The sequence below is a fragment of the Schistocerca serialis genome, chromosome 2 (genome assembly GCF_023864345.2).
Source record: "Schistocerca serialis cubense isolate TAMUIC-IGC-003099 chromosome 2, iqSchSeri2.2, whole genome shotgun sequence".
NCBI classification, from domain to species: Eukaryota; Metazoa; Arthropoda; class Insecta; order Orthoptera; family Acrididae; genus Schistocerca; species Schistocerca serialis.
Window position 1 is genome coordinate 1,162,435,246 of NC_064639.1, and position 17,153 is coordinate 1,162,452,398.

General features: G+C 43.9%; 1 protein-coding gene across 1 annotated transcript in view; it reads left to right on the top strand.

The window, feature by feature from the left end:
• LOC126458627 (cytochrome P450 9e2-like) overlaps positions 1–15,377 on the top strand; it is a 61,764-nt gene extending 46,387 nt beyond the window's left edge. The window contains exons 7-8 of the mRNA XM_050095795.1: positions 6,980–7,243; positions 12,813–15,377. Of these exons, the coding sequence (XP_049951752.1) occupies positions 6,980–7,243; positions 12,813–12,985 (437 nt within the window). The 3' untranslated portion in view covers positions 12,986–15,377. The remainder of the gene's footprint in view (positions 1–6,979; positions 7,244–12,812) is intronic.
• The last annotated feature ends 1,776 nt before the right edge of the window (positions 15,378–17,153 follow it).

Sequence of the window (17,153 nt, forward strand, 5' to 3'; positions counted from 1 at the left end):
TTTTTGAAATAAAAACTACGCAGCTAAAGCTTGATGGCTGTTAATACGTTTGAATATCTTAAAGTTTCATTTAAGGTAACTTAGTAATAAGATATCTAATACATAAGTAGGACCTACTTCCAAGAGCGCAACAACGCCAGTGTACGTGTGCTACGACCAATTATCGCGTTTGTGTTTCTTTACATCGGGTTTATTCTTATGATGAAAGGATTATAGTTGTTCCTGCACTGTGATGCTGGAGTACACATACTTTATTACACTAATACACTGAAGAGACGAAAGTCATGGCATAGCAATATCCACATACACAGATGGCAGTAACATCGCGTACACAAGTTATGAGACGGCAGTGGATTGGCCGGACTATCATTTATACTCACATGATTCATATGAAAAGATCTCCGACGTAATTCTTTCCGAGATCCGTAGTGTGCCGTGAAAACCAAATTTCAGGCGTCACCTCTCACCGCGGACAACGAAGTGGCCGACGACCTTCACGTAACGACCGAGAGCAGCGGCATTTGCGCAGAGTTGTCAGTGCTAACAGACAAGTAACACTGCGCGAAGTAACCGCAGAAATCAGTGTGGGGCGTACGACGACCGTGTCTGTTAGGCCAGTGCGGCGAAGTTTGTCGTTAACGGGCTGTGGCAGCAGGCGGCCGAGGAGAGTGCCTTTTCTTACAGCACGACGTCGCCTCTCCTGGGCTGTTGACCGTATCGGTTGGACCCTAGACGCACGGAAGAGCGTGGCCTGGTCAGGAGAGTCGCAGTTTCTGCTGACGGTAGGCTTCGAGTTTGGCGCAGACCCCACGAAACCGCTGAACCAAGTTGTCAACGAGCCACTCCATAGTGGTGCAGCCCAAGTTTGCATGGAATAGACTGCGTCCTCTGGTCCAAGTGAACCGATCATTGACTGGAAATGGTAATATTTAGCTACTTGAGGACCATTTGCAGCCATTCATGGACTTCATGTTCCCAAAAAAGCATGTAATTTTTATGGACGAAAATTCGCCATGGTACCAGGCAAGAGTTGCTCGCGATTGTTTTGAAGAATATTCTACACAGTTCGGGCGAATGATTTGGCCTCCCAGACCGCCCCAGATGAATCCCATCCAACATTTATGGGACAAAAGTGGGAGGTCAGTTCGAGAAAAAATCCCGTACTGCCAACACGGCTATAGAAGGATCATGGCTCAATATTTCTGCAGGGGACTTCCAACGACTTGTAGAGCCTATGCGACGTCGGGCTGTTCCACTACGCCGGACAAGAAGGTGGTCCGACACGATATTAGGAGGTATCCCATGACTTTCTCACCTCAGTTTATAACCTACAGCTATATTTGTTGAGACTTCTAGTACATTTTTATGGTACAGAGAAGTGAATTCCTTTGTAATACCAAAAAAATGGGTAAACATAGCGTTATACGGTCGACGGGACTCTGTTACTTTGCAAGTTTCATATTTAATAGTATTTTCGTGCTCTGACGAGCACCGGCGTAGTATTTAGTTAATTCCTCTGCTATAAGAAGCACTACCTGCAGATGATCAGTTAGAGAAGAACCATTCCTGAAAAGCACATGTTCTGTGATCGATGTTGTTGTAGATTTACTAAAATACTCTTCTGGATTAGTTTGATTAATAGTTGATAATTCTGCTATGCCAACCAATTGGGTGGTTGTTATTAATTCCAGTTTTGCGCCTTCTCTGTATTTGGTGTACAGGAGTTTCTGAAAGTACAGTATTTTTGTCTTTTGTATCTTGTTTAGTACTTTGATGTGGTCAGGTAGTGCAGTATGACCCATTTTCATTATCCTAGATGTTATTCCCCCCGGGTCAGGACTTTCACTCTTCTTTATTTTCTTCATTGCATACTGAATACCTTCACTTGCTATAGGCTTAGGTAATTGCGAACAGACTCAGTTTCTTTCTCACCATTGCTGTAGCTAAAAAGACAGATCTTTACTGAATGTTATGGATTCGTTCAAAATGTTACTGTTTCCCTCCATACGTCCCATCCACTCAATTACTGTTTTCGCCTTGCGTATACTCCGAGCTGTTTTGAGCAGCAATTTCATTTTATGGGTTCTACAGCTACGTTTACATTCTTCTGCCATAAGAAGTTTCTTGCACTTCTTGTACTCAACTTATCCACGTACCTACACAAAAGCGGCGAAAAAAATAGTCTCACTCTTTTACTGGTGCAAGTCTTCCGATTTCCAGGAAAATCTCCATGGTATTCACTTCTCTTACAGTTTAACTATACAACTCTTTCTTACATTCACAAATGGCACTAACGGACCACTAATAATTCTGGACAAGAACTGTAGAAAACATTCGTGAGCAAACCGTTAAAGAGCAAGCAAAGATACGCCGAAGTCTAGGATTTATCTTCGGCGGCCCTCTGTTATTGTATGCAGTAATCACAAACCAGTTTTGTGAATCGCCACTTTAAATGAAATTGTGAATGAAGTCGGCTAGTCAAAGTTTTGTAAATTTTCAGATTTGTTTAAAATATAACATAATTAAACACCCGATTGTACGGACCAGGAGCAATCACAGAGCAGCAGAGCAAACAAAGTTTGAATCTAAACTTCAGCTTTCGCCCGAAGCGATATAGGCGATATGTTGGAAACCTACTTGGATCTGTCTGGGAAAAGATTTCAACTTTCTCCTGTCAAATACAAGTCCAACGTCTCAGTCAGTGCACCAACTGGCTTTGTCCATTCCAAGGTACGTTTCATATACCTTCAAACATCATTCAATCAAACATAACAACAAAAAATCCTCCTAACAAGTATGGACTCTGTCTGAGATCAAAACAAACGAAAACTATTCGCTGCGGATAAGTTTCCCCATACATTGCAAGAAATTGGGTATTTCGTGGATGTAAGATGTATCGATAATCATTGTTAATAAAGTAATCTAAATCGCCTAATATACATATCTACTTACAACCAAGTTTCGGCTACTGTCATCATCAGAACAAAACTAATAATTTCTAAAAAATGTTCAGTATCAGTTGCAATAAAAGCTATTCCTAAGCGCGGCCGCATAAACGTCTTTGTAAATAAAGAATTATATTAAGCAATATAGACGGCTTGATTCGGAAAAATCAGATTAATTTAGGAAATTTATTTCAATTATTAATATGTATCTATAATGTTAAGTGACACTATTGTACTTTTGTGGGCGTGACGACATCCTCATTTAGGCATCCGTGTTTTCCGTGAGGCACTGTAACGCCCTTCGGAGAGGGCTCACACTGCTCGGTTCTCCTCCCATCCTGATCCACCAAAAGCTGCTGCTATCATCCTACACTGCTGGGGGAAAAAATTCCACATCCACTCAGAGCTTTCCAACTTACTCTATCTACATCTACATCCACATTTATACTCCGCAAGCCACCCAACGGTGTGTGGTGGAGGGCACTTTACGTGCCACTGCCATTACCTCCCTTTCCTGTTCCAGTCGCGTATGGTTCGTGGGAGGAACGACCGCCGGATAGCCTCCGTGCGCGCTCGAATCTCTCTAATTTTACATTCGTGATCTCCTCAGGAGGTATAAGTAGGGGAAAGCAATATATTCGATACCTCATCCAGAAACGCACCCTCTCGAAACCTGGATAGCAAGCTACACCGCGACGCAGAGCGCCTCTCTTGCAGAGTCTGCCACTTGAGTTTGCTAAACATCTCCGTAACACTATCACGCTTACCAAATAACCCTGTGACGAAACGCGCCGCTCTTCTTTGGATCTTCTCTACCTCCTCCGTCAACCCGACCTGGTACGGATCCCACACTGATGAGCAATACTCAAGCATAGGTCGAACGAGTGTTTTGTAAGCCATCTCCTTTGTTGATGGACTACATTTTCTAAGGACTCTCCCAAAGAATCTCAACCTGGTACTCGCCTTACCAACAATTAATTTTATATGATCATTCCACTTCAAATCGTTCCGTACGCATACTCCCAGATATTTTACAGAAGTAACTGCTACCAGTGTTTGTTCCGCTATCATATAATCATACAATAAAGTATCCTTCTTTCTATGTATTCGCAATACATTACATTTGTCTATGTTAAGGGTCAGTTGGCACTCCCTGCACCAAGTGCGTATCCGCTGCAGATCTTCCTGCATTTCGCTGCAATTTTCTAATGCTGCAACTTCTCTGTATACTACAGCATCATCCGCGAAAAGTCGCATGGAACTTCCGACACTATCTACTTGGTCATTTATATATATTGTGAAAAGCAATGGTCCCATAACACTCCCCTGTGGCACGCCAGAGGTTACTTTAACGTCTGTAGACGTCTCTCCATTGATAACAACATGCTGTGTTCTGTTTGCTAAAAACTCTTCAATCCAGCCACACAGCTGGTCTGATATTCCGTAGGCTTTTACTTCGTTTATCAAGCGACGGGGCGGAACTGTATCGAACGCCTTCCGGAAGTCAAGGAAAATGGCATCTACCTGGGAGCCTGTATCTAATATTTTCTGGGTCTGATGAACAAATAAAGCGAGTTGGGTCTCACACAATCGCTGTTTCCGGAATCCATGTTGATTCCTACAGAGTAGATTCTGGGTTTCCAGAAATGACATGATACGCGAGCAAAGAACATGTTCTAAAATTCTACAACAGATCGATGTCAGAGATATAGGCATATAGTTTTGCGCATCTGCTCGACGACCCTTCTTGAAAACTGGAACTACCTGTGCTCTTTTCCAATCGTTTGGAACCTTCCGTTCCTCTAGAGACTTGCGGTACACGGCTGTTAGAATGGGGGCAAGTTCTTTCGCGTACTATGTGTAGAATCGATTTGGTATCCCGTCAGGTCCAGTGGACTTTCCTCTGTTGAGATTCGAGTTGCTTTTCTATTCCTTGGACACTTATTTCGATGTCAGCCATTTTCTCGTTCGTGCAAGGATTTAGAGAAGGAACTGCAGTGCGGTCTTCCTCTGTGAAACAGCTTTGGAAAAAGGTGTTTAGTATTTCAGCTTTACGCGTGTCATCCTCTGTTTCAATGCCATTATCATCCCAGAGTGTCTGGATATGATGTTTCGATCCACTTACTGATTTAACGTAAGACCAAAACCACGGTGGGTTTTTCCCGTCCCTCACAGTTTTACTCGGCACGTACCTGTCTAGAACGCATTTTACGATTGCCTTGAACTTTTTCCATAAACACTCAACATTGTCAGTGTCGGAACAGAAATTTTCATTTTGCTCTGTTAGTAGTCTGAAGTCTGCCTCTTATTACTCCTGCTAAACAGATAAACCTTGCTCCCTTTTTTAATATTCATATTTACTTCCATATTCAGGGATGCTGCAACGGCCTTACGATCACTGATTACCTGTTCTGCGCTTACAGAGTCGAAAAGTTCGGGTCTGTTTGTTATCAGTAGGTCCAAGATGTTATCTCCACGAGTCAGTTCTCTGTTTAATTGCTCGAGGTAATTTTCGGATAGTGCACTCAGTATAATGTCACTCGATGCTCTGTCCCTGCCACCCGTCCTGAACATCTGAGTGTCCCAGTCTATCTCAAGGCTCGTTATTAGAACATTGTGTAGGAGTACGTGATATGATTACATTTACAGATCAATGGCACGAGCAGTTCCGAGGTACCAGGAATCGACCTATGCTGAAGCACTCGTATCAGTATGGACGACGTTGGCACCCAGTCGATCGTACAGAAGGCGAATACTCTCCTGGGACACGTTACGCAACGCCTGCTCTACCTGTTCACGGAGTTCTGTGAGAGCTGCTGTAGCACGAGCCACTTCTCGTCCCATCATACCCCACACGTGCTCTATTGGAGATCGCCTCGGCCAGGACAGTCGCTGCACGTCTTGCAGAGCACTTTGTGTTTCACGGGCAGTGTGTAGACTAGCGTAATAGTGTTGGAACAACTCATCGCCTTCCTGTCGCGAGAACGGCAAAAAAACGAGTTAACAACATTCTGCACGTACCGAGAGCAGGTTAGTGTCCGCTCCAGAAACGCCAAAGGTGAACGACAGCTGTAGCTCATCGCAACCTAAACCTTAGGGCCCGGGGTGGGGTCAGTATGTCTCGGACGAATGCACTGTACGAGGCAGCCCTCACCACTCCTACATCGTTCGCGCAAACGACCATCACTTACACGCCGGCAGAATCTGCGATCATAGCTGAAGATGACGTCGCGCCATTGACCCTCTGACTGCAAGAGTCGATCGGTGTCCGGCGTTGCTGTGACGCTGCTGGAAGACGCGCTGGAGATGTGCGTGCCCGGAGTCTCACTACTAAAAACCGGTCCACAACAGTTCGTGTTGACGCGTCTCGGCTCACAAGTCCTGTTAACTGTGCCGTAGGATCTGCCACTGCCGCCCTTACAATACGATTCTGTTGGGCGTATGTACTGCGTGGACATCCAGCACCTCGTCTACGGGTGTGAGAATGTTCACGTGACCACTGGTACCAACATCGTTGCACGTCTGACGCAGCACGTACAACCCGTGTGGCAATTTTCCGAAATGACCATCCCGCCACTCGGAAGGTCACAATTTGACGCCTTTCAAACTCGCTCGGTTGGCTGTAGGAAGAGTGAGTGCGTCCCCGCGGCACGGTTTCCCGCTTGCTTCAAACACTTGCCCCACACTGAGATTTCTGGCTGTGAGCTCTCCCTATTAAAGGATAGTCAAAGGTGGCGCTCTGGTAGCTACGCCACTAAGACATCTGTTGGCGGGCGACACTGAAACCATTTTCAGTGCATCTACTATCCCCCAGGTCGCATAGGGTGTCATCAGATCAAAATTTTCATCGGCTTTCCAGGTGTACTAATTATTTTATTCCGACGGTGTATTAACAATGATATCGACAGGACGTCTAACCCAAAACTTCCTTCCTTCTTCGTACGTTGACAGTGAATTATCGAGAAATTTACCTTTTTCCACCACACTTTAAGTTGTGTTTTCTGCAATTAACAGAGTTCCTTTTACGTCCACAGAAACACTGAGGATATACGTGCCCGGCACAGCCTTGGACCGCGTGTGCGTGCGCTCCTACCAGCTGCCAGCCGCAGACGGCGGCCCTGGCGTCTGGCTGCACCCTGGTGACGTCATCTGGGTGCCCGTGCACGCCATCCACCGCGACCCCAAGTACTTTCCGGAGCCCGAGCGTTTCGACCCGGAGAGGTTCAGTCCAGAGAACAAGCACCTCATCAAGCCATTCACTTACTTTCCGTTCGGGTCTGGACCTCGCATCTGTATTGGTAAGAAATCTGCAGTATAATTACCTTTTTAATATTTTTATCATGTTACTTGCCATCATGGCAGAAAAAGAAGTCGCATTACCGTGACGATATGACACGACGGCGGTAGCCGGCGCAAATCACACTGACGCTGAAGATTTAGCCTCCGGATTTGGCCAAGAGGAGCAGAAGTAGTAACCTGAACATTCACACCGTGTTTCAAAATGCTCTTTACAACTTTGATGACGTATGTTTCAGAAAGGGGGATAGATATAAAGATATGGTTTCCGGCATATTGTCCACACACACATAAAATTTTGTTTGATTTTTGTTTCTGCAGCACAGTTATTGACGAGAATGATCACTCCCCATCATATGGTACAGTGTCGGGAGTATTTGATAGAGACCAAACCTGACACCCAGGCTCAGCGGAAATTCCGGAAGCACATCACCATCACTTCCGACCATAAGACAGTGGTACTCGAGGTTGAAGGAAGCCGGAAGTGGTGTGCAAAGGATGAGTTTTGGGCGTGCTAAGGACGAGCGAAGCAGATGTGGCGCGGGAGCAACAGGCATTTTTCTGCAACCCAACCAAGTCAGTCTGTCAATTATCTCAACAGCTGCAGCTACGGCCAACCACGGCGCGCTACACAAGGGGCTGAACCTTCATGCCTACGAGTTGCAGCAGCTGCCTGCGCTTCAACCTGATGGCAGGCCAAAGCGCAAAGTGTTTGAAACTGGGATACCGAGTCGCATCGACAACGACCCAGACTATCTGAGAAAGGTTATGTTCTCGGAACAAGCCTGCTTTCATGTATCCAGGATGGTCAGCTGACACAATTTGAAGGTGTGGGACTATGAAATCCCACTTTACGTGAAAACTGTGCGCGACAGTCCAAAGGTAAACTTCCCCGTCGGATGTTCGAGTCCTCCCTCGGGTATGGGTGCGTGTGTGTTGTGCTTATCGTAAGTTAGTTTAAGTTAAATTAAGTATTGTATAAGCGTAGGAACCGATGACCTGAGCAGTTTGGTCCCACAGGATCTTATTACAAATTTCCAAAATTTCCAAAGGTAAACGTGTGGTGTGATCTGCTTCACAGTCGTGTGATGGGACCGTTTTTCTTTCCACATAAGTCAATAACCGCTGCTGAACATGTTGGAACAGTTTAAATTTTCAGAGGTCGAAGAACTGCAACCTGATCCCGTGCTGCAGCGAGATGGTGCCCCTTCTCACTAGGGCTCTATCGTTGGGAAGGCTTTCAACACATTTCCGTGTCGCTGGCTTGGCAGAGGAGGGCCTATCTCCTGGCCCCCCAAAGCCTTCAGACACAAAGCCATTAGATTTTTTTCCTTTGTGGCTTTGTGAGGGATGCTGTCTACCAGATCGCGATGCAGCACCTCCTGGATCTGCAAGGTTGCATCAGAACGGCAGCGACACACGCCTTAATGACATGCTAGCCTGGCCGTGGGAGGGACTAGAGTATCGGCTAGATTTCCTGCGTACCATAGATGGCGCACGTGTTGGACTCTGTTATAAGGCCACTAAATCTTTCGGTGGGTGTCAACTTTATGCTGCATTACGACACGCTGTGTGGCCGCACGGTTTAAGGCGCAATGTCAAGGATTGCTCGGCCTCTCCCTTCGGAGGTTCGGGTCCTCGGTCGGGCATGGGTGCGCGTGTTGTCCTTAGCATATGTTAGTTTAAGTAGTGCGTAAGTGTAGGGACCGATGACCTCAGAAGTTTGGTCCCTTAGGAATTCACACTCGTCTGAACATTTTATGCTGCAATACGCACCTTTCTGCTTATCCCCATTTCTGAAATAACAAAAAAGGCGTAAAGATGATTTTGGAACACCCTAAATTTTCGATAAATGTATGATGTACCATCCCCATGGACCAACTACAAACCTCTTCTCAGTGTTTACAGGCCCAATTGACGGAGGCTACATAGGATGGAGGATAGTCTGCCGCTTAGGGTGGTTTACATTTGCGACACCTGTCACGATTTTCGGCAAGATTTTATGCCAAGTAATAGTTGCTCCTATCTGCAAGGTAAACCGCACTGATGAACTAACTGTGGAAGATTACTGCAAATACTAACGATATAGGAGATATGAAAATTACAGGATGAACAATTATCAAACAAAAGTACAACCATTGTTTTCGTAACCCCATTGCTGGTGACTTTCCGATTTCCATTCATACAGTGGCTGTAAATAAATACATAATTTCCTCTGTGAATAGCTTACGCAGTAATTTTGACTTCGACTTCGAGAGTACTTCATGCAAATGAAACATAGAAATACAAATAGGAATTAGACTCTTATTTGAATAACTAACATACAATTGATACGTCATATCAACAGACACACTGGCAAACCCGGTAAGGGCTAACGCTAGCACCTAGATAACGCTTCCTATCTTCGCACACGAACTGCCTAAGAGATTGTATGACAACAGGTTTAACGTTTGACGAACGTGTTTCTTTACAGAAGGTTATTGTTAGGTTTACTTATCAACATTCATTTTTCAGGGAATTTATGTAGATAGAATATGTATCTGAGATTTACAACACTGGCGACAAACTCTTATCACTGCCTCCATTTATAACCAATAAGAGAAGCTACAGTTCCCATGGGTGACGTCTTTTCTCTACGCTTCTTAGGGCACTCACCGGGGCAGCATTAGCCAGACGATTGTAGTTTTACCAAATTTAGCACACATCTGTAGAAGTCTGCAGGAAATTTTCAGTTTGTGCTGTTACCGAGCGAGTACACTCGTTGATATCACGATGTATGCTGCCGTATATCGCTTTCACCAGGAACTTTCTTGTAATGGTTTGTTAAGTGTTAAGTAGTAAGGAACTATCTTCCTTACTATATACAGCGAACAAAGAAAGAAAACTTAGACTTGATGTCGATGAACATTAGGCGCAAAAGTCTCACCAGGTTCTGAATGAGCAGATGCAAATGAGAACATCCTCTCTCACAACGTTCACGTGAACCAGCTATCTAGCCACACACACACACACACACACACACACACACACACCATTCTTCATTTAATTTTGTGGTAGTGCTATACTGTTCCTCCTATTGGAATGCCGAGACCTCCATCATTAGAATTTTGTTTTCATACATTCTGTAGATTTTGATAATGTTGGAACTAGAACACACACATTCTCGGCAGCGTAATTGACTCATCTTGTACTCTTCCTTTCTACAACAACCTCTCGACTTTCTACATGCTATTTCCATACAAGCTGCGTCCTTTAATTCAGTGAATATTCACCTTGTACCTGTGTCTCCCCAGTGCAAAACCATTCTAACTTTGTCTAAGTTTGTAAGTTGTATTAGAAATTAACGACCATGTCATATTTACTTTGAAAATTGTGTCGCCTGTAATGGCCTGTATTTACTTTGTAATTTATGAACATTCACAACCTTCCTCTATGCAATTGTTCAGTACGGTAAGATAAAGGCATAAATTATTGTAAAAGTGTGGCACGCAAGGGCTGATTTACACGTTTCACGCTTAATGCCTCATGTCATGATCAAATATTTCGAACAGTTTCTAGCATCCATATAATGCAAAGTTTAAATCGTTACCTTATGATGGCCTAATAAATCGAAAACATTTTAGTAACAATCAAATATTAGTGTAAAATACGCAAGTTGTTTGCTTTTAATTCTTGAGTGTGAAATGTTTCTACTGACAAGGGAGACTCCCCATCGCTCCCCTGTCAGAGTTCATGGTAAGATGGGCAAGTAGGCAACCCGACAAAAACTGAACACAGATCAAGCATGAAAGCAGGAAGAAGGTGTACTGAAGTGTGAAAAATAAAAAGCAAAATAGAAACAGTGAACAGCCCAAGAACGAGAAGTTTAATAAAGAGTAGCGTGAGATCAGCAATGGTGTCGTGATTAATTGATTATGGTGTTGGACTACCGTGCGGGCCAGCTGTGTTCAAAGCTGCCTCGTGCTTTTTTTTTACAACATTACGAACTGTCGTCTGGTCATTGGAATGTTTATTCTCTTTCTGTATTCTCTGCAGTGTCATACTATACACTGGTTATAGAATATGAATCATGTGGTAAGAATACGTTCCCGTCGCAAGTAAATGTTGTGAACAATGGGAGCAGACCACATAGACGTCTCACAGAAATGAAAACAACGAGTAAACGGGTGTGAACTATGTTACAACAAAGGAACTCAAGGGTCAAGACTTCCAAAACGAAAAGGAACTTCGAAAACGTTAAAGACATATGCTTTGACAGAGCAAAGACAAAATGTGTGATTGTGAAACTGCTGCGTTCATTTGTTGCAGCTTATGTGACAAGCTATTATGTTTTCATCATTTCCTAGGGACTGAGCACACCTGTGTCGCACAAGGAGGCATATCTCACTCACTTACCAGTCGTACAAATTAGGTGCGTCGATAGGAGATTCCTGTGGTATCGATAGTAACGGTGCCACATAGTTTCAAAGGTTGGCACTACCACAAGACACCGACGGCAGAGCCCTCTAGCTGGTGCTGTGCAGCTCTACGAGCTCCGCTACAGATTCTGGCCCATTTCATCAGGTGCAGACAACCAGGACACTTCGCTTCAGCTTTGCTCTACATACAACGGGTCCAAGACTTCGCATCTGTACAAAGTTATGTATTCTTTCTTGCACTAGTAAACCATTTTTACTCACGGCAGTACCGACGTAATTTTCCTGTTCCTGTTCCTTACCCACGCGCCGCCTCCCAGGCGGGATACAAAAATCCCTGTCACATGACAAACGTACTGTCACTAATGCCGTGGCTGACACAGCAGTAAGCCTGATTAGCTCAGTGGTAACGTATTTGGTTCCCCCGCAGCGGGCACGGGTTCGATTCCTGGTCGCGTTGGAGATTTTCTCCGCTCGTGGACGGGCTGATGTGTTATCCTCATCATCGGCACGGAAGTCGTCCAATGTGGCGCCGACTGAAATAAGACCTGTACTTGGCGGCCGAACCCGAATGGGACCTCCTGGCCAACAACGCCATACGATCATTTCATTTATTTTTTGATACAGCAGACGTGTTTTCCGGTGGACGATTCGGTTGACTTGTCGCCTTGTCATCAAATGTTTGCGGTTCCCATTCAAAGGCCTTTCGGCTGTTAATAGAGTAGTTGGGCAGAATCAACTATCATTATAGATCCCTACCTTACACCTCGCCCTCGCAGACTGACGTTACACCACGTCACGGACACAAATTGGAATAAAGGGCACAGCGAAAAAGGGAAAAAGCAAATTGCCACAAGGGGGGTTTCAACACGGCTATAGCGCGTTGCAGTCCAACACCGCAACCACTTAACAACGTCGCTCTTTCTCTACCCGACTGCTCTATATTGCACTTCTTGCTCTTCGACCGTTCACAGTTTCTGTTTTGCTTTTTTTTCCAGAGTCCAGTACACTTTCTTCAGCTTCTGACAGGCTGTCCGCTGGGCCCTGTTACCACTTAATCTGAGGGCGATGCGACGGGGGGAGCTTCCCTTGTACGAAGTGAAGGAAGAAGCAATTAACACGATCATGTGTTTACCTCAGAGTTCTCTTGTTTCAGGCCAGAGGTTCGCGCTGATGGAAGCGAAGGTGGTGCTGGTGCACCTGCTGTCCAGGTTCAGCCTCCAGGTGGTCGAGAAGACGCCGGTGCCGCTCAAGATCCAGCCCAGCAGCGTCACCCTCTCTATCCAGGGGGGCGCCTGGCTCGGCGTACGGCGCAGGGCGGCTCTGTAGGAGACAGAGCAGTCGTAGGAGCCGCTGTTGAGTCTAGCACTGGGCAAATCTATCACGTCGAAAGATAATGTAATCCGTTTGCATCTGCAGCAAGCTGTACAACGCACCAAACCCGCTCGGGATCGATATACTTGATAACCAACCGTTAGGCAACAAGGCAAAGACATCTAAGTCTTCCACTCACCTAACCCATAACAGATTTTACGTTTTCGTTGTTCCGCATCATATCGCTTCTTAGAACTACTCCCAAATATTTAAACAATGTATCATCTACAATATGTTCGCCACTAATCTTGTAGTCAAATACTGTCGGATTCTTTCTCTCTGCTACAGGCATTATGTTGCATTATTAAGACACATTTTAGAGAGTTACCATTCATTATTCCTAGCGTTCAGTATTGACAGACTCTACCCAAATACATCGTCCATCACACTAAAACGGTCCTAACTTCTCCTTGGTACTGCTTTTCGGTTAAGACAGTCTATGAAAAGTTGCAGCCACTCTCGCTCGGCTGTGTGATCTGTAACGATATCCACAATGTCCTACAAGCAAATACTCAGCTAATACCTTCCCTCACCTTGTCAATTAACTTGTAAGATTTCAAAGAGCCTTCTTGTACGTAACACGTAAAGTTTCTGTAATAAGACGTTCACCAAAACACCTCGTGAAATGTTGTGCTTAAAACGTCACACACCTGTTCATGTAATCCAACTCTTAAGCAGACTGCTTCTGTCCCGAACTAGCCTAATATTTCTAATCATCTGTTAGGTCTAGGTCTGTCTCTAAGAATGACTGGCTGAGATACCAGATATGGAACACATACACATTTCAATCACACACAATATAAATACATGTTAGTGGGACATAAAAACAGATAAAATACTATTTAGCAAGAGCTACTGTAACGATAAACAACTCTGAAAATGTATGTAGGCAGTGCCAGTTCGTTATACGGAAATGTCCTTTCATCAAAGTAAATAATTTGGTGCGTATGGACTTATTAATGCTGGCAATTTAGATCTTTTAAATTTCAGAATATCTTTGGTGAGAAATTTTAATTACTGATACAGTAACAAACAAACAAATAAATGATCCCAGATTGCAATAAAGCTAATGTCAGCATTAGAGAATAGCCGTACTTAACTGATCGTAAACGCTTAGGCATAAAAATTACCTTAACACACTTCTTTATGAGCCAACTAGGTAAAATTCTGGCATTTGAAATAGCCTTTTACTACAGAGAAGTTTAATCTGAGGTGTTATTCGACAAGAACTGTTGAACGCTAAACTGGGAACGGACTTGAATTTACTAATGCACTTCAGTAATGTTAATCGATGGGAATCATACTGACGGCTCGCAGTAATGCACTGTCGGTTGACAATCGGCAATACGATTACAGACATGTGCGTACACCTGCTTCATACCTGAGACGACTTCTGTAGGATCTGTGACGTCGATGCTACGTTACCTCGTTGTTCGCTGTCCCACCGAAATACTCCATACAAAACTTTTGTGTTTCAGGACGGGACAGGCCAATCGAGTAAATTCGATATTAAGAACACAGTAGTGGACGGCTGGCCCTTACGTGCAGCCTGAACGTTTATTTTTCAGAAGGCCAAAATTAAATTGTTTAGGATCTCGTCGCTGACATAAATTTGAGAAACAGTTGTGAGCATGAAGAACCTGATAATACACAGTTCACCGCCTGAAATGACGCCATTCCATCTCACTCGTACTGCTAAGCTTTGCTCGTAATCGTAAAATACTATCACTCACTGCCGCTCCTCAACTGTCTCTCTGCGGCACTCTCCACAGATATTAATCTTCCAAGCGGGCCGAAGCTTCTCGAATTACAACGAAATTAACTATTATATGGGAACAAAATTACATTATAAATAACAATATTAGTTCTAAATAATACTTTACGTCGCATCTGTGTATATAAAATCATTATAATCCAATACAAGCAACGTTGAAACACAAAACTACGGATAAAAATTACATACAGACTTCATTAATGTTCCAGAACGACAAAGATCAGTAGAATTAGCTGCAACATATAAGGACGTAAGCCAAGTAAGTCCTTTACAACTCTCTCAACGTGTTACCTCTAACATTTTTTAAATAAAATGGTAGTGGTAAACAAGATCAAGTCAGATAGATAACAAAAAGAAATTAAAGGCGCTATTCATAATGGTTTAGGACTGCCTTTCTTGCTGCATTATCTTCACATACAGAATGAGAAAGGAGATAAAGTTTAGTTAGATGTAGTTTTTACAGGCCAACTGCTTTTGCGCGTATGCTAATAACTATTGCTAAGAATTTGTATTTTCCTTTCTATAACATATGCTCTACTGTTTACCAATAAAGTATATTTTGTTCGTAATAAACGAGTGTCTGCTTGTGACACGCCCATCACATCTGTGACTGGTTATTTGTCTCCCTGAGTCTTAGCACAACAATATGAGCACTTTCAGAGTTCCTGTGTTCAAACAGTGCTCAAAGGAAAGTTCCTCATCGAGCAGTTTACGGCTTTTGTCGTGTATGCAATGAGCCATCATCCTGATGCGTTTACTCAGTGATTTAAATTAGACATGGAAGTACCTGGAATGCTTTCAAAATGTCAGCTGTGTTTTTCAGATTACAGGGAACTAATTTTACGTATGGTAATTATAAAACTTTAATTCGTTATAGATGTGGAAAAGTGTGACTGTGATGACCAAACTTTTCGGAAATAACTCTAACTAGTCACGTTTTGTGATGGTTCAGTTTTTGTCACACCATGACCGGTTTGTAATCGTCTAGCGACGCGTCTTCAGGTGGTACACCTTTTTTGTGGTTATTCGTTAGCATTGGGGGAGAGGTCGAGGAGTCGTGTAACAGTGGCGCGTGCCGGTCATAGTGTAATAAAAACTGAAACATCATAAAATGTGACTGATTGCGTTATTTCTGAAAACTTGTATGGTAAATATTGTTATTAGTACGATTAATATAATTTTCCAAGGAGAATTATAACTGAAAATATTAATTACATACCACAATTCCTTTTTTTGTTTCGTGTGACACTAGTTATCAGTTTTTTGGGTCCTTACTGGAGGATTAGTCACATGCTTCTTATTAATTACTGCTCGGTTGGCTGTAGTACCGTATCAATGTGAATCAGTAAGAATGCTTTATTTAACTGTGCCAGGACTATTTTGAGCCCATGGAGATTGCTTTAGTAGCTTTTGCCTGCATCTACATGATTACTCTGCAATTCATAACTGAGTGTCTGGCAGAGGGTTCATTGAACCAACTTTAAGCTACTTCTGTACAGTTCCACTGTCGAAAAGCGCAGAGGTAAACGAACACTTAAATCTTTCCGTGCGAGCTCTGTTTTCTCGTAGTTAATTATGACGATCATTTCCGCGTATGAAGGTCGCCCATAACAAAATATTTTCACATTTTTGGGAGAAAGTTGGCGATTGCAGTTTTATAAGAAGGTCCTGCCTCAGCGAAAACGCCTTTGTTGTGATGACTGCGACACCAATTCGTGTTTTATATCTTGGCTCTCTCTCTCTCCACTTGAGTTGTACCGGTGCGCACTGACTAATCGATCGCGGTAACGGAGTACGATCTTTGATGGCTCCGTGGCTTTGAACGGCATGAAAGTTGACAGCTGGAATTTGCCCTGCGATCTGGAAGGAGTTCCTGCAGGGCGCGAGGCCGGTTTACCTCCGCTGTGGAGAGGCGATAGTAAACGGATTTTGCGGAACACAGACCTCATCCCGGGAAGACGGTGTTCCAGGTTGGCTGTGGTGGTGACGAGACTCTGTAAATTTGCCTGTGCCGAGCGTGTGGGGATACTGAGCGGCACTTCGCTATCGATTCAAGTATTTTGGTGGGACTCTTTCTGTGGCTTCTGGGCCTTGTTTTGTGAAAGTAGTAGGGCTGTGCCTAGTTTCTCCCTCCCAGAAGGTCTGGTGTGTTTGCTATTTATGGAGGTTCGCTCCGAAAGAACTGAAGTTTTCCTTAACGGAAGCAGATACTGTGTTTCATTACAGACTTCAATAGCAGCTGTTTGTGAAGTGCGTAAAAGATGCGTCGTCTGTGTTACAGAGTTAGTGGAGTTAAGCTGCCTGTTTAAATTGGTCATATTTCGAGTGGCTTACTGTGGACCATGTTGA